At 48.0% G+C, this 17,877-nt stretch overlaps 1 protein-coding gene across 2 annotated transcripts in view; it reads left to right on the top strand.

Moving 5' to 3' along the window:
- The first annotated feature begins 2,895 nt into the window (after positions 1-2,895).
- ZNF536 (zinc finger protein 536) overlaps positions 2,896-17,877 on the top strand; it is a 275,952-nt gene continuing 260,970 nt past the window's right edge. For both annotated transcript variants that reach the window (XM_030941625.1, XM_030941626.1), the window contains exon 1: positions 2,896-5,069. In XM_030941625.1, coding sequence (XP_030797485.1) covers positions 2,900-5,069 — 2,170 coding nt within the window. In that variant the 5' untranslated portion in view covers positions 2,896-2,899. The remainder of the gene's footprint in view (positions 5,070-17,877) is intronic.

Raw genomic sequence — 17,877 nt, 5'->3', positions numbered from 1 at the left:
TCAGCCTCAGACAGGGTGGGCACAGAGGGCTTTTGTGAGAAAAGATGTGTGAGCTCAGACCCACATGAATAAGAACAGAGCCAACTATTAAAAGAGCCAGGGCAGCATGCATGTTCTAGAACATTCTATCCTCAGCTGACAATCTAGCAAAGGCATTTAAAGACTTAAAGAGGTTACAAAGCTTTGTTAACTCTGGCCAGGATGGATAGATAGAAAGATAGATAGATAGATAGATAGATAGATAGATAGATAGATAGATAGATTTGAACAAAATAAAAGAATTCCATACTCAAACCAAACCTGAAAATTCCCACATTCCTTAGTTGATGAGTTGAGCTGTTACTTGCATAGTATGAATCGTGGTGGTGTTGGGGGACATGGTCTTCAACACCATGCCCCTCATCCAAGCTGATTTGCAGTCTCGCCACATTCCACATTCAGCCTTCTCTCCCTCCTGCTGAATTGGCGTCAGCTCATCAGCGGCAACCTGAAAATAGCCCATCTTCCTGGATTCATGTCTTCTGAGCTGGCCAATTGGGTAGCCTTTGGAAGTGGGCCAGCCCTGTTGGCCTTAGACTTTCCAAACTTCCACGGAGCTGTTGGGTAGAATTCTGAGCAATCCTGTGTGGCTTCAGGGTCATGATCCCTGTTGGCTCAGAAGAGGAGCCAGTGCAGCTGTATGGGGCTTGAAGGTGGAGAGAGGGTGCCAGACAGGGCCCTGGGGCCACCAGTCTCTGCCTGGAGCCTCCAGCAACCTCTGTACACTGTGCCTGCTCCTCCCTGCTGGATAGTGGGTGTCATGAGTTCTGGGGCTGGTAGGTCTTGTCCACCATCATGTCTCCAGTGGCAAGGCTAGGGACTGGCACATGGAAGGATCTCGGTAAGTTTGTTGAATGAATGCAGCCACCTCCATGGAATATTAGCTTTTTTCTGACCAACCTCCAAAATGGGCCTGTGTGTTTTAAGAAAATTTGAGTGTAGACTGCCCCCAGAAACAAAAAGGAAAGATGACAAGCTGGAAGCCTTCTCCTATGGCAAGTGCCCATGCACCTTTACATGTGTCTTCACGCTTTGCACAGTTGTGCATATCTTTCATTCGTGGACACAGTTGGCCCAGCACCACCACTGTAATCCCTCAGCCGCCTGGAAATAAACATTCATGGCTCTTTCTTCCCTTCCCTTGCAAGATAGACTCACCACCCTACTCCTCCTGCCAAGGAAGTCAGATCTCCCATTGGAGACCCCCCACGCCACGCAGTCTCCTGTCGGGAGGCCCAGCAAGCAGCAGACCCTGCTGAGCCTGCCTGTGGTTCCTCCACAGTTGAGCTCTGTCCCCACAGGTCCCCCTGGTTAATCGCTTAGCCCAGAAATCAGTCCTGGCTAGGGTTAAGCACAGCTCCTGGACCACCTAGCTGCCCAACACATCTAAACAATGAGATGCAAGAGGAGAGGTGTGTGCAAAGATGATTCCAATGGCAGGAAACAAATTTGGAGTCCTTCAGGTGGAAGACATAGCTGGAAATGGAAGGACCCCAGGCAGGGGTTCATTGCCTTGCAAAGTTGAGCTCCCCATATGCTCCAATGTGGAAAGGGCTGTTTCCTCTGCCCTCCCTGGAACCATCTGGTTTTAGCCATTCTGCACAGGCTGGAGAGGGGGCAGAGAGGACTATTAAAGACAATTATGCAGACCAGCTTTGAACGATAGTGTTTAACAAACAACTTTGAGTTCTAATTTTCTGCAAAACACATACTGCAGGTACAATTTGTACTCATTATTGTATATTGGGAAAGTTATTAAAAACACTCAAACTTGGTTGAGCCTTCCTATGTCATCACCCCTGGATTTTAATGGGTTTTTATCTAGTTCTATAAAAGATCTCTTTAAACCCAATCGAAGTCCCTGCTTTGGATATCTTGCCATTGAAGGATGGGAAGAACCCCATTATAACGTATCGGTGTTTCCTTTTACCCAAATTTGAACAACTTCAACAATCTGCTAAGATTCCATCAGGAGATAATTTATACTTCTTTTGATGGGCACAGTTACCAAATGACAAAATAACAGTGTTTCGTAACATAAGGGTTAAATCTTAATCTCTGAGGTTTGCAAAGCCGCTACTCGCAGTCTCCTTAAAATTTAATATACCTCGTTAATGCTTCCTTGCAAACACTGAAGGATTTTTATGATTATAATCATGTGTTACAGCACCTAGTACTGTTTCTAAGCAGCATACTAATCAGCTTAATGAGATATTACTGCACTTTTTGTTGACTAAAGCAAAATCCCTTTTATTGTTCTAAAGCCTGTCCTTTACTTTATTTTTTCCCAAAACATTATCTTGTTTTATTATGTACCAGTAAATATCATGCCACTGGTTTTTTTTTTTTTTTTTTTTGGCCAAATCATAAAATGATCTCTTTCATCTCAGACTGGTGAATGTATTGAATATAGTAAACGGAAAGAGAAATTCCAAGTGGGTTTATTTGGTCTTATAGGGAAAGCCATTCCGCTCTCAGGCAAACTTTGGACTGAACCAACAGGTACAGGTGCGACAATGGGGCAACGGAGAAAAAGTTTCACACGTAGACCCTTGATTTGTTATTAGGTGTTGAAAGTGGTAAAACATTAATAATTTAAAGGTGAATGAATAATTGCAGTCTGTAAATAGAAAATACAAGGAAGACGATCTGTCGCCAAAACAAATTGGAGGAGCAATGCCATATTGCATAATTGGCATTTAATAATTCATTTTTTTATTATTGTTTTTGACTAGAATTCCTTAGCATGATTATGTGTAGGTAAGGCATGAAATGCAAATTCCCTGCCCGTCAATGCTGTTGATTCATGGCGCCATAGCCGCACCTGGCACGGATCTGAACTCTGCCTCTCTTTTCAGGGATGGAAGAAGCGAGCCTGTGCCTTGGAGTGTCTTCGGCGGAGCCGGAAGCTGAGCCCCACCTGAGCGGCCCCGTCCTCAACGGCCAGTATGCCATGAGTCAGAAGCTGCACCAGATCACCTCCCAGCTCAGCCATGCCTTCCCCGAGCTCCATCCCCGGCCCAACCCCGAGGAGAAGCCCCCCGCATCCCTGGAGGAGAAAGCCCACGTGCCCATGAGCGGCCAGCCCATGGGCAGTCAGATGGCGCTCCTGGCCAACCAGCTGGGCCGGGAGGTGGACACCAGCCTCAACGGGAGGGTGGACCTGCAGCAGTTCCTCAACGGGCAGAACCTGGGTATCATGTCCCAGATGAGCGACATCGAGGACGACGCCCGCAAGAACCGCAAGTACCCGTGCCCGCTCTGTGGCAAGCGCTTCCGCTTCAACAGCATCCTCTCCCTGCACATGCGCACGCACACGGGCGAGAAGCCCTTCAAGTGCCCGTACTGCGACCACAGGGCGGCGCAGAAGGGGAACCTCAAGATCCACCTGCGGACCCACAAGCTAGGCAACCTGGGCAAGGGGCGCGGGCGCGTGCGCGAGGAAAACCGCCTGCTTCACGAGCTGGAGGAGCGCGCCATCCTGCGGGACAAGCAGCTGAAGGGCAGCCTGCTGCAGCCCCGGCCCGACCTGAAGCCGCCGCCGCACGCCCAGCAGGCCCCGCTGGCCGCCTGCACCCTGGCCCTGCCCGCCAACCATAGTGTGCCCGACGTGGCCCACCCGGTGCCCTCGCCCAAGCCGGCCAGCGTGCAAGAGGATGCGGTGGCCCCGGCGGCGGGCTTCCGCTGTACCTTCTGCAAGGGCAAATTCAAGAAGCGCGAGGAGCTGGACCGCCACATCCGCATCCTGCACAAGCCCTACAAGTGCACGCTGTGCGACTTCGCGGCTTCGCAGGAAGAGGAGCTCATCAGCCACGTGGAGAAGGCACACATCACCGCCGAGTCGGCCCAGGGCCAGGGGCCCAATGGCGGTGGGGAACAGTCGGCCAACGAATTCCGCTGCGAGGTGTGCGGCCAGGTGTTCAGCCAGGCGTGGTTCCTCAAGGGCCACATGCGCAAGCACAAAGACTCCTTTGAGCACTGCTGCCAGATCTGCGGCCGGCGCTTCAAGGAGCCCTGGTTCCTCAAGAACCACATGAAGGTCCACCTCAACAAGCTGTCGGTGAAGAACAAGTCCCCCAGCGACCCTGAGGTGCCTGTGCCCATGGGCGGCATGTCCCAGGAGGCCCACGCCAACCTGTACTCCAGGTACCTCTCCTGCCTGCAGAGCGGCTTCATGGCCCCAGACAAAGCCGGCCTGAGCGAGCCCAGCCAGCTCTATGGCAAGGGCGAACTGCCCATGAAGGAGAAGGAAGCGCTGGGGAAGCTGCTGTCTCCCATCTCCGGCATGGCCCACGGCGTCCCGGAGGGGGACAAGCACTCCCTCCTGGGATGCCTCAACCTCGTGCCGCCGCTGAAATCCAGCTGCATTGAGCGGCTGCAGGCGGCTGCCAAGGCTGCGGAGATGGACCCCGTGAACAGCTACCAGGCTTGGCAGCTCATGGCCAGGGGCATGGCCATGGAACATGGCTTCTTGTCTAAAGAGCATCCGCTGCAGCGCAACCACGAAGACACTTTGGCAAACGCCGGGGTTCTGTTTGATAAGGAGAAGCGGGAGTACGTGTTAGTGGGAGCAGATGGCTCCAAGCAGAAAATGCCTGCTGATTTGGTTCACAGCACTAAAGTGGGCAGCCAGAGAGACCTGCCAACTAAGCTCGACCCTTTAGAAAGCAGTCGGGATTTTTTGTCACACGGGCTGAACCAGACGCTCGAGTATAACCTGCAGGGTCCTGGGAACATGAAGGAGAAGCCCACCGAGTGCCCTGACTGCGGACGGGTGTTCCGCACCTACCACCAGGTGGTCGTGCACTCCCGTGTCCACAAGCGGGACCGCAAGGGTGAGGAGGACGGGCTGCATGTGGGCCTGGATGAGCGGCGTGGCTCGGGTAGTGACCAGGAGTCTCAGTCGGTGAGCCGCTCCACCACGCCGGGCTCCTCCAACATCACCGAGGAGAGCGGGGTCGGAGGTGGCCTCTCCCAGACCGGGAGTGCCCAGGAGGACAGCCCGCACCCCTCCTCGCCGTCCTCCTCAGGTAGGTTAGCCGGGAAGTGGGGAGAAGCAGCTTGCACAGCAGCCCTGCCCAGGGCTGCCTGGTTCTGCTCCCAGGCCTCCAGTCAGTTCCAAGGCCAGTGGGTCTTGATCGAGGACATGGGTGGGTTGAACACTGGGCCATGCCTTTCTTTCCCTCCCTGACTGGAGGGAAAGGGCAGTCCTTTCACCTCTTACGCCTTCCCTTGAGCACTGGCTACCAAGAAAGTAGCTTGAGGTAAGGCATGGTGGCTCATGCCTGTAATCTCAGCACTTTGGGCCACTGAGGCGGGTGGATCACTTGAGGTCAGGGCTTTGAGGCCAGCCTGGCCAACATGGAGAAACCCCATCTCTACTAAAAGTCCAAAAATTAAGCAAGCGTGATGGTGCATGCCTGTAATCCTAGCTATTTGGGAGGCTAAGGCAGGAGAATCGCTTGAGCCTGGGAGGCGGAGGCTGCAGTGAGCCAAGATCACACCACAGCACTCCAGTCTGAGCGACAGAGTGAGACACTGTCTCAAAAAAGAAAAGAAAGAAGAAAGCTGCCAGGTGGTACATTTTTCAGTGGACATAATATACCTTTTTCTTGCAATTGTCCAACCCCATTTCGTGGCCTGATGCTGTCGGCCATCATCTTGTCTCTGGAACTCAGGAGCTGGCATTCTGCTCTATCCCTGGGTGTGAATGTGTAAGTTCCAAACTCCACCGTCTGTCTCTCCTGCTTGGCGTAGTCCCATAATTCTCTTACGTAGGCACCGCAGTCTCCCTCCCTAAGTCAAACCTATCTTCTGGCCCCTTGCAAAATTACGATGTGGCTCACCTGCCAGATCTGAGTGACCTAAAGAGCCCCACCACTTTCCTCTGATGGTTTGGGAAAGTACAAGCATTTGAAACACAGACGCATGACTGTTATGTCTTAAATTGTACTGTGTTACACGGGCGATACAGCTTTGGGGTCTAAAATAGCAAAGCAGAAAATCTGTCATCAAACTGTCTGTGAAATGATGAAGCTTCTTGGCCCAGTTAAAAAAAAAAAACAAAAAAACCCAAAACAACAACAACAACAACAACAACAAAAACACGCTAGCCTCAAATGGCTAAATTAAAATCACCACCTAACAGCAGGTAAGGTGTTGCCTTCATCCATATTTCCAAAGCCCCTTACTAATGGGTAGTAAATTGAAAGTTATATCTCTAGCCCTTTATAAAGAAAGCACCTCGCTAATACTGTAATCATTCTGCAGCCTAACAACAGAGGAAATCATGCCATAACAAATACCCTGTTACTAATGGCAACATTGATTTCTGCAATCAGCCATTAAGCCTAGAAAATGAAAGACAGTTTGAGGCACCTCGAGGCACTGCCTTGCCCACTGTTAAAGATGTAGCAGCACACTGTTGAGGGTCATTTTTAAAAAGTTTTTTCTTCTTTCTTGATCCCACCCTCACTCCTTGGTTTAGATACCTATTTCGATCTTGGAGGCAATTCACTGCTGCACTTATAAAGTAGATGCCAGTTTTAGCTTTGCTCTTATAGTCATACTCTTCTTCTAGGACAAAATTAGTATTAAAATAAAGTGGGACTCTGCCGGCTTATTACAAACCAGTAAAGAATTGTTAAGACACATAAATCTGGTCTGCACATTCCAGAGATTCCGATAGCACTTAATGCCGCTGCTTAAATACCCATGAAACACACTGTCTACTCCTGGAGTCCTAGACTTGTTTGGGATTTATTATTGATGAGACGCTTAGGAAGTGTCTAACTAGCAGCATGAGTGCCATGGAGGCGTGAGGTCACACTACCTGGAGCAATTGCCACAAGGAGCACACTAAGATTCGAGGGAAAGGTTTTCACCATGTAAACATAAATCCCTACACGAGAGGCAGCCAAGTGCCAGGTGTCCCAATGTCAGGAGGAACTCTTTCTGGTCTCCTAGGATGAGGTGTCCTCTTCTGGCATGTGTCGTCTCTGATTTTGAATTGGGACCTTTACAGGACAGGATGCAGACAGCAAACTGTTTCCCCTAAGGTTTTAGAGTGACGTGGAGTTAACATTGACAGATTTCCATCCCTCTCTCAGACCTCCTGAAATGTAAGGTTCTCGGCAGAATATTCTGACACCAAATGTTCAGCTTCATTAATGACATGTTTACCGTGTTTTTCTCACCTTCTGGCCAAGTGATAGCCCTCATGCTATTCCCATCTCTGTTGCTTGCCCATCTCTCAGTGCTCGGTTGAAAAAAACCCATTTTCCTTAAAAAGAACCAACCGTGCTCATGACTCAAAAGAGAATTATACTTGAGTTGTGGTTATCTTCTCACTTTTATTTCCCCTCATTGAAGTATTTTACAATTGTGAATACTGATTCTTTCATTTCTGGTTGACTTCTTTGTTTTCTTCATATTCAAATTAGACCCTTTCATAATTTTCTGACTAAGTAGGAGAATTGAGGTCATACCAATATGCAACCCGAATCAGCTGTGCGTCTGGGGCATTCAGGTTTCCCTGGGATTTAGGACTCTTAACCAAATCTGGTTAGTCCTCCCACTTATTTCCAACAAGTTTGACTTGTATAAAAGTGCGATTAAAATAAGCATTTAAATAAAAATCTGGGTACAATGGGTATTTTATTATTACCTGTTAAAGAGAAATCTGCAAGGTGAAGGAGAGAGAAAAAAAATCTTTAAGCCCTTAAGTAAAGAAAGAAGTACTTATTAAGGCTTCTATTAAGAAATAACTGCAAAACACGGTTTTACAAATTTCTCAGACTGCATAACAATGTCGCAAAACTTAATTTGCATCACTTGATTCTTTTTTTTGTTGAAAACTGGGTCAGTAGGGCCTGAGAAACTATTTTTTCAGATCTTAACCAATGAATTCTTCTTTATAAATCGCTGCTCTTAACATGATAGTAGTTCTGAATTCATCATAAAAAACCTTTTTACAGAGCCTCTTAGAACAGATCTCTAGAAGAAGGCTTACAATGAGTGGCAGAGACGTCCTTTGTTATCTGATGTAATTCTTTGCAAAGAAGGATTGGGAACGGAGTGGCTGTTTAAAAATGTCTTGCTCAGACCGAGACGAAGAAGGGGTCAAGTTTGCAATCAAACAGTTATTGCCGAGATGGGCGACTGTCACTGGCTAGGCTAATGTGGGATGCAGCTGTTTGTTATGTGAGCAAAAGAATGTTTGAATCAGTGAACATGTGAAAATGATTCCAGTGAACCAGAAAATGTGTTTGTTCTTTGGCTCTCCAAACTGCTGAGAACCAAGCTTAAGATCAACTGCGAAAACTAGGACCTTTGACAAATTGAGAGGTCATATTTTCTAGCAGAAAATGGACAAAACTAGTCACACAGATCACTTCCCCATCTTCCCCCTTTGTTTTATTTTTGTTGTGTTGTTGTTTATTTGACTTACCAGTAATTTCACACCGTGGTCAATGTCATTCCTGCCTCCGTGTACAATACAAAGAGAAACTATTTGGAAAGCAGCAGCTTATAAATTTTACTCTTTTATGACATTTAGAAAGCGGGGTGGCTGTTTCGATACCTCCTCATTTCTGGCTTGCATGCAGACACTCTTATGGCATTAATCTTTGCATCTTTCTCTAAAACCTCCTCTAAGGCTGAGCTCGAATCCTAGCTTTGCTGTGAGTCAGAAAATGACCAAAGTTCTGTTTCTTCAGATTTTGCTTTGGAAATCACACTCAGAATAATTAAAACTTAATGTACTAAGAAACGATACTGTTCATTATATCCAACAGGGCAGTTACCTTCCGAATTCCCCGTAATTTTGGAGTGGGGATAATTGAAGTGTTGATGGTGGGAAGGGGGTAATTGAATGCATTGACCCTCTGTTCATTAAATAAAGTCGGCTAAGTTACAGGATCAATGGAAAGCCAGGGAGAGATGCAAAGATGAAAATATCGTTAACCCCTACTACTTCTGGTATAATATTTTGAGATGGACAAGGATTATTTGGTCAGCTGGGCTAACAGCCTTGCGAGGTCTTCTTTTGTTGTTAGAGCTGCATTCCTGAAATGCTGGGTCTCCATCCCATTGACCACAGCATCAAAGGCCTTTATCTGGGGTGCTCTCACATTTACATGGGGTGTATAGTGATATGATAGATTTTCTTTCTTTTCCACCTCTTTTTCTCATGTGGCTCCCCCTCCCTGCCCCCATTCACGATAACCAGTGCCTGCTCCATACACAAACAAATCCAGGCACCTAAAAGAAGAAAAAGAAAAAGAAAAAAAATTTGAGTTTGAGGATTAAGATCTTCATTTTTTTTTTTTTTGCTTGTGCATTCCAATTGTTCTTAAAATATTTGGCAATGTCAATTAGTAACTGAGCAGAGTTAGCTGATGAACACAATTTTCCAGTAGACTGAGCACCCTATTGTTGCCGAGCGAACAGCAGATTTCTGAGGTCATTATCATTCGCTGGTTGCTTGGCCCAGCTGCTTCCTGCTGCAAAAGCCAAACTTTATACCGGAGCTCGGGGAGGCTGCAGCAACAGGGGGCTGGAAGGGGGGAGAGGGGAGCTGGCTGCAGAGCCGAAGACAGTCATTATCAGCAGAGGAAACAGAAAGTAAAAGTTTCCAGGCAATTCCAGGAAAACTACCGGAGCAGGCTTCTTCCTCCTGTTCCATTCCAACCACCTTTCACCTCTAGGCAGGGAATTAAAAAGGACTTGGGGAGACCCCCCTGAGCATGGTGGCAACTAATCTCTTTGCAGAGCAGAACTTTGGAAAACAATAATCCCATTTATAAATAATACTTAAAAAATTTTTAGCCCAGGCTCAAGCATGTGAGTGATGCCCTCTTAGATAGACTCCTTCATTGTTTTATACATATATATATATATATATATATATATATATATATATATGTCATTTAAAAATGATATTAGGAACTTGAAATTAGTCAACTTGGGAATGACAAATAGGCAACATTATTTAACTTTCCAGAGGGATCTTATGAACAGATTATAGTCTGAGATTCCTTTTAAAATCACATTTAGCCTTAAATGTTCCCCCTCCCCCTTCCCCTGTTCCCTGCTTCCTTATTTTTCTGCCCCCACCCCACCCCAACTCCAGCCTCCCTTCCCCACCTCCTAATTTGGGAGCTGGTTCAGTGAGATGAAAAGCTGCACTTTTTTTAAAGCTCAGCTGTGAAAGCCGAGCGCCATATGCAGCCCTTCCGTACCCTGCCGTGGAAGCGTGTGCAGGCGGCCGCCGTGTTTGCGGAGATTTACGGAGGCTCGGCTCGTGTGTGCCGAAGCTGTGCCCAGGCGGACGCCGGCCAAGGCCCGTCCCCTGAGCTGAGAGCCGAGAGCTGAGGTGGCCGCCCGCCTAGACGAATAAACCGGCTGGTCAGGTGTCTCCTGGGGAATGTCAGATGGGGCACAGGGTCAGAGGACCCCGTGTCCTCCCCTGGCAGCCACCTTTCTGCTGGGGCCCCAGGGTGATCTGTCCACTCGGGACACCCTTCTCATGCCGGGATCACCGTTGCTCTCAGATGCTGGTTCATGTGCGGCTGTGGCATCGTCCTCCTCCTTCCCTGGCAGCCGGATGCCTACCAGCAGTTTCTTTTTGTAAACTTCCCATTCACTTGGGGAACTTGTATCATCTTGTGTTTAGAAGCGATGATTTGGGATCTATCAGTAACACTTCGGGGCTTTTACCATCTTTCTGACCCCTTTATATGGAGCCATAAATCCCACTTCTGTGGGGCTGCTTGATGCCACTCCACCGTCACTTGGCATTTCAGAAAGAGGGTACTTGCACAGGCTCTGCAAGTCTTCAGATTGGGAGTGTAACATCAGAAATGTGCGACATAAAATCCCAGAGGCAGAGCACCCTCTCTGCTCCAGCACATAACAGGCAGGACATGGTTTTGCTTGCGAGGGATTAGATTCCAGGCCGAGGAGTTACTCAAATGTGTTTCTCTGGTGGCCTCACTTGGCCCATCTGTGGGATGGACACCGTGTTGCCTGAGCTGCCGTTCTGTTTCCAGCACTCCTGCCCGCTGAGCTTCTGAGGAGCTCCATGATGCTTTCCTCCCTACACACGTTAGCGCAAGCGACGGAAACATTCATTTAAACCTAAATTTAATGGAAATAAGGAAAACATAGATGAGCTAAGGACAGGTTACAATGAGGCAAGGAATTAAGCAGTCAATTTTCAAAACAGAGCTTGAAGCATTAGCTGCGTGATTTCCACTAACTTGAATGGGAGGTTCCAGGCTCAGGACTTGACCACCACCTTGGGTGTGTTGGGGCGGGAGTTAGTAATTTGCGTTGCAAACAGCCACAGTGGACACCCTGATTGATGGTTTGGCCAAAACCAGGTATCACGAGCTTCCAGGATCTGACTCTTACCCACTTGCATGCTTACCATGCACTCAGGTAGCTGGGAAATGATGCCCACCATGTTATGTGACCTGTCATGGGCCACTTCTGCAGAGCTGGGACAGCCTCTGCATAGAGAGCAGATTGGGGTCCTTGTGGTTGCCCAGATCCCTTCACTGCCAGGTTGCTTATCTTTCCAATTCTTTCTCTGGTTTGAATCTTTGTGTCCTGCTCATAGGAAGCGCGTTCCCAGGAAGGGTAAGATAAGACTTTCTTCCTCTACACCTGAGCGCATTTCCCAGGTCTTCCCCTTCTCCCCAAGAAGTTTCTGGCAGGTAGCTCTGATGTTTCAAAGGGGTGGGTACAGGGCTGTCTTCATCAAGGCCCCTGTTATAACGGCCTCGATATTCCACTGGGTTCTAGAGAGAGATCGTGGGGATACTTGGAGATCTAGAGATGGAGACAGTGAATTTCGTGGGAAAGAACTGTGCAGGGAGCATTTGGAAGCCTTTTGAGCCCGGAAAGTCAGGGGAGTGAGTAGTTAACTCCTTTACCCATAGAGCTGTTTTGGAGCATTGATGGCAGGGGTGGAGAAACACCTGCAGAGATCAGGAGATTGGATTTGTGCACACTTCCCAAATCTGTGATGACTGAGCTGGAACCTTTGCCATCTGTGACCCTTGGGCCTGTTTGCTGCCCTTCTGGGTGTCTCACCTCCCTTCGCCTTCCTCTCCTCTGTCGGCATCTGATGGGCGCATCTCTCCACCCTTGTTGATGGTGCTGGCATGTGGAGGAAGGAGGCGGGGGCTGAGCGAGGCTTGCAAATGCAGAGGAAAGGGACTCTCCAAGAGGGGTGCATGGTGTTGGGGGGGTGGGCAGGTGGTGGGGGGACTCTGATCTCCCCAGGAAGTGAGCGTTGCTGCAGCTGAGAGTGGCCATGGGTCCCCCTTGCCTTTTCCTGGCAGGATGGGGCGATGGCAACATTTACTTAAGCTGTGGAGTCTGGCACTGCCGCAGCCAGGCGCCATCTGGAAAGCCCTTTTCAGAAAGCTGTGCCCCCCTCCCCACTCCCAAAAGGAACTTAGGGGAACAGGACTTGGGCAGAGCTATGGGACTTGTTTCTTGGGCAGAACCTGCTCATTAAGGCACCTGAGCTGGGCTGGAGTCCCCTGGGAGCCAGGTAGCTAAGAAAGGTCTACATCGGGGTGCATGTAGGCTCCTTGCTGTCTGTGGGGCCTCTCGGTTCATCCTTGAGCCACGTTTGGTTTAGGTTTACCAGGGCTGTATTTCCATCTATTTGTTTTTGTTGCATTTTGCATACTGTCTTCACCTAAGTCCTTGCATAATGTGAGTATGATGGGGTGGCGCCAGCCAGGATTGGTCAGTGACTACACCTTCCCGGTAATAGCAGGGCTGATCGGCAGAATATAAGAAATGAGTGCTGTGCCCCTGAAATGTGCTTGCGAGACAGGATCTAGAATTCAGCGGCTCAGCTTGCAACAAACAGGGCCAAACTAAGCACAGAGATTTGCCACCATCCTTTCCCTGAGCCACATCTTCAAAAAAGACCGCAGAGTCCCAAAACAATGCATGTCTGAACAAACATCATCTTCAGCTACCTGATGGGTGGGCCTGGGCAAAATGGGGGCCGTGCTGAAAGCAAGGGCAGCGGTCCAGGCAGAATTCATTTGCCTCCTGTTCCCACCACCCCCAAGAGAAAGTTGTCCAGGGCTTAGCTTCTTGTGGGACCCATCTCTTTGTTGCTGTGAGCCTTGGGGTTTTTGTGTGACATGTGGCATGTGTCTGGGAGAAGCGAGAGGCACAGCACAAGCTGACTCCTTGGCTTGGCTGCCCACCACACCACATGGGAGGCCGGCCCTCCCCTTAACGGTGCCCAGCCAGGAGGCTGTCTCCAATGTGGGCATGAGGATGGGCTTGGCTTTAACACCTCCTCACTTGCTTCCAAAGGACGGGGTCATTTTCCAGCTTTTCTTGCAAGCAGTGTCTACCTTTGGGGAACCCTTCAGTTTTACTCTGTGCCATGGGGTCCAGGACATTTCACGGAGAAATCAGCTGTTTCCCTTACAGAGGCAACTTGTAGGACTAGACTTTTGGCCAAAGCTAGTTTCTTTTCTTTTGTTTGACCTCAGTTCCAAAACCATTTGATGCACGATGAAACAGGTTCGTGCCACAGTGCTCTCTTCTCTTCATTAAAGTAATGTCCAGAAACTCTTAGCACGGTGGTTGTCATCGTGGTTTGTGGACACTCTCAGTTGTCCTCAATCATCTTGAGAGGCATTTTGGAACATGTCCAACATGTTAACGTTGAGTTCAACATGAAGTGTGTGCAGTGGTGGTTTTCTTGAAGAACAAGACAGATACATGCTTCTCTTTATTGCTAAATGTGTATATATTTTAGATTTGTTGCTAAAATATGTGTTTTTATTTTCATTTCATTTCATTTTCTTAAAATTCAGTAATTTGCCCTGAAAAATTGGAGTGATCCCTCAGCAAAGCTGCTGTGTGGCATCATAATCCCTGTTGAGGGAGAAGGCTTGGCAGTATTCATGTCCGTCCCTGACTGGGGCCAGACTCCTCAGAAATGTCCTTATTAGTGACCTTCAAAACCTTTCCACTCGGGGCCGGGCACAGTGGCTCACTCCTGTAATCCCAATGCTTTGGGAGGCTGAGGCAGGTGGATCACCTGAGGTCAGGAGTTCGAGACCAGCCTGGCCAACATGGCGAAACCTCATCTCTACTAAAAATGCAAAAATTAGCCAGGCGTTGTGGTGGGTGCCTGTAATGCCAGCTATTCGGGAGGCTGAGGCGGGAGAGTCACTTGAATCTGGGAGGTGGAGTTTGCAGTGAGCTGAGATTATGCCATTGCACTCCAGCCTGGGCAACAGGAGGGAAACTCCGTCTCAAAAACAAACAAACAAATAAACAAAACCTTTCCACTTGGTCTCCTCCACGAGTCCTGTTCACTGACTTTATGATGCTGTTGTTGTTCAATAATTTCATTATTCTTTTTTTCTTACTATAAAGTAATTCTCGTTCATCTTGGACTTTTAAGAGATACAGATAAATAAAAAATAAAAAAATTAAATATGTATGCCTATCACCTCTCAGGAATAATCACTGTGAACTTTTTTTTTCACTAAACTAGTAACTATTTTGTTATTGATGCATAGTTTATGTGTAGATTTTGGGGTGCATGTGCTAATTTGATACATTCATATAATGTATAAAGATCGAATCAGGGAAATTGGGACGTTCATCACCTTGAATATTTATCTTGGCTGGACCCAGAGGCTCATGCCTGTATTCCAACACTTTGGGAGGCCAAGGTGGGCAGATCTCTTGAACCCAGCAGTTTGAGACCAGCCCGGGCAATATAGCGAAACCCTGTCTCTACAAAAAATACAAAAATTAGCCAGGGTAGTGGCACACACCTATAGTCCCAGCTACAGCTACTTGGGAGGGTGAGGTGAGAGGATTGCTTAGGCCCAAGAGGCGGAGGTTGCAGTGAGCTGAGATTGTGTCGCTGCTCTCCAGCCTGGGCAACAGAGCAAAAACCTGTTTCAACAAACATTATCTTTTGTCTATTCTAGAAACATTTGAATTATTCTCTTTTGGCTATATTGAAATGTATAATAGATTATTGTTAACTCTAGTCACCCTACTGATCTATCAAACTCTAGATGAATATTTTTAATTCATACTTTTCCAGCCCTTTTTATGCAACTAAAAATGTAGTTAGCAAAAAAGTACATACTTCTGCTTAAGTTCTTACTGAAATGTGTGTCATGTTTTTTTCTTGTCATTGAACATTTCACACCAGGATCAGCAAAGTTTTCCTGTAAAGAACCAGCTACTGAGTATTTTTGGCTTTAGGGCCCACATGGTTTCTGTAGTAAACATTCAGTTCTTTCATAAATAAGAGTATGATGGTATTTCAATAAAACTTTATTTACAAAAATTGGCAATGGTCCAGATTTGGCCCCTGGGCTGTTGCTTGCAGATTCCTGTCCTAATAGTAATAGTTATACTTTTTTTCCCCCAGGCTTTACACAAGTAATATGCACATGGAGGAAATACTAGAAATATGGAGAATCCAAGAAAAACTCTACATCTATAAAATGGTTTAGCCAATCTCTAATTCGTGAACACAGGACTTGTTTCCATTTTTGTTTGTTTGTTTTGTTTTTTGCCTAAGAAACAACCTCTGAGGTGTACATTTCTGCAGCGTTTGTGACCCCATTGATCATTCTGTTCTTCTGCATCGTTATTTCCTTAGGTGAGTCGCCTCACAGTAGGCTCTCCGGTTGCAGGCTGGCGAGCCCGAGGCTGCAGAGTTAAACCACCCACTGTGTGCAGCGGCTCTAGACTGTTTTACGCTGGTGTTTGCACCATGAGAAAATCCCCTTCTAACATTGTACTGAAGCCTATCTCCCTGAAACTAGGTAGTTTCCTATTGCCAAGCCACTCTATGACTTATTTGTTCATTCATAAATACACTTATTTGTTTATTCAATCATTAATTCACTTCTTTATTCATTGAAGGGTGAAATGCTTATTAAGTGGGTTCTGAACACTGAGCAAGGTATCAGGTACTGGAGATGCAAAGATGAGTAGAGGCCGGGCGTGTTGGCTCACGCCTGTAATCCCAGCAGTTTGGGAAGCCAAGGTGGGCAGATCACTTGAGGTCAGGAGTTCGAGACCAGCCTGGCCAACATGGCAAAACCCCATCTCTACTAAAAATACAAAGACTGGCCAAGTGTGATGGTGGTCGCCTGTAATCCCAGCTACTAGGGAGGCTGAGGCAGGAGAATTTGCTTGAATCCGGGAGGTGGAGGTTGTGGTGAGCTGCAATAGCACCACTGCACTTCAGCCTAGGCAACAGAGTGAGATTTCATCTAAAAAAAAAAAAAAAAAAAACAAAAAAACCATGAAAAGAGATGCATCTCAGCATCTGGAAGCCCACAGCTTCTGGGTGCTAGACAGGTAATTCACAGAGTAAGACAGACACATGGGAGGGTTTACCCTGGGGCCTGTGGGAGGACCTTGGTACCCACATTTGTTCTCAAAGGACCTGAAAGGGCAAGGAACCACTTCAATTAGCTCAATAACTTCTTTGGCAAGGAGGAGTAACTCTTTCTCTCTGTAGAATCAGGCCACTCCTGGTGACTTCCTGGAGGAAGCAGACAAGTCTCTTTCAGTCACTGTGGCTGGCTGCCGTCCTTTCCCTGGCTGGGAGCCACACTCTAAGTAAATGCCTTGTCACATTCAGAAGAGGCCCTGGGAGAAGAGTCCAGCAGGTGCTTCCCAGGAAGGCATCCCAGGCTAGGAAGGGAGGGAGAGAGGGCTGGAGCAGGATGGGAGCTGCTGAGGCTGGGTGAAAGCTTTATTGCACCCCACACACCACATTGGGGACCTTCCCGAGGGAGAGCACTCTGGGGGACGCAGGACAGCTCTCCACACCAGAAAGTGAGAGGCAGGCTCCTGGCTCCAGCTCATGGACCCCTGACCATGCTGTCCTTGGAGGCAGTGGCTCATGAATGGAGGAAGGCACATCAGGTAGTCAGGGGTGTGAGGCTCCTACTGGGACCCTGCAGCTGGAGCGTGCAGAGAACCTGTGAGGCCCCATACTGGCGGGGCGGTCTCAGGTTTTATCCATCTCCCTGTCTGCCTTAGGAACAGTCCATACCTGCCGCACAGGTGCTCCGGGTGAATGGGAGGGCTGCACCCCCAGTATGTCAGAACGTCCATCTGCAGCCTGCAGCAGAGGATTGCAGGCGCTTGTGGATACGGCCACTCTTCTTTTTGGGTGGTGGGATGTGAAATGAACGCAGACTTGCTATGAGAATGGGTGAAAATGACTTCTAGTCAATTGCCCTTTATTTTCTCATGAAACAAAACATCATATGCTTAGATATTAAGCCAGAGACAAGCATATTTTCTCACGTTAAAGGAAAGGCTGAGGGCAGAAGTTCCCCACTTCACTTCGGAGCCTGGCCCCACACACATTTTCGGGGCCATGCATTTAGTCATCCTGCTGGACTATTTAGGCAGCTGGCTTTCCTTGTCTGGGCTTTGGCTTTTTCCTCTACATCGTGGGAATTTGGGTGGGGAAGTGTACAAGATTCTGAGACACCTCTCAGCTTCCATTTTTCCTGCGTCTTTCAATGTTTCCCCGCACCTTTCTCTCCTCTCCCTTCCTAAATGTTTCCATGGCCCGAGGGTGACTTTAAAGGGTCTTATCTGCTGTTCCTTGAGTAGAGAATTAGTGTTCCTAGGGTCTAAGGATTTCCTCAATTTCCTGCTGATTTTTGCATCCAAACTTCATCGTGTGGTCTCTGAGGGACCGGCATGCCTGGTGAGGGGCTGGGGAGACTCTCTTCTGTCTCATTTCCCAAGCGCCCCCTTCCACCTCCCATCTCTCCTGAATGCCAT

This window comes from Rhinopithecus roxellana, chromosome 12 (genome assembly GCF_007565055.1).
Source record: "Rhinopithecus roxellana isolate Shanxi Qingling chromosome 12, ASM756505v1, whole genome shotgun sequence".
In the NCBI taxonomy this organism is placed as follows: Eukaryota; Metazoa; Chordata; class Mammalia; order Primates; family Cercopithecidae; genus Rhinopithecus; species Rhinopithecus roxellana.
Note: the sequence above shows the minus strand (reverse complement) of the source record. Positions and strands in the feature narration are given on the sequence as shown.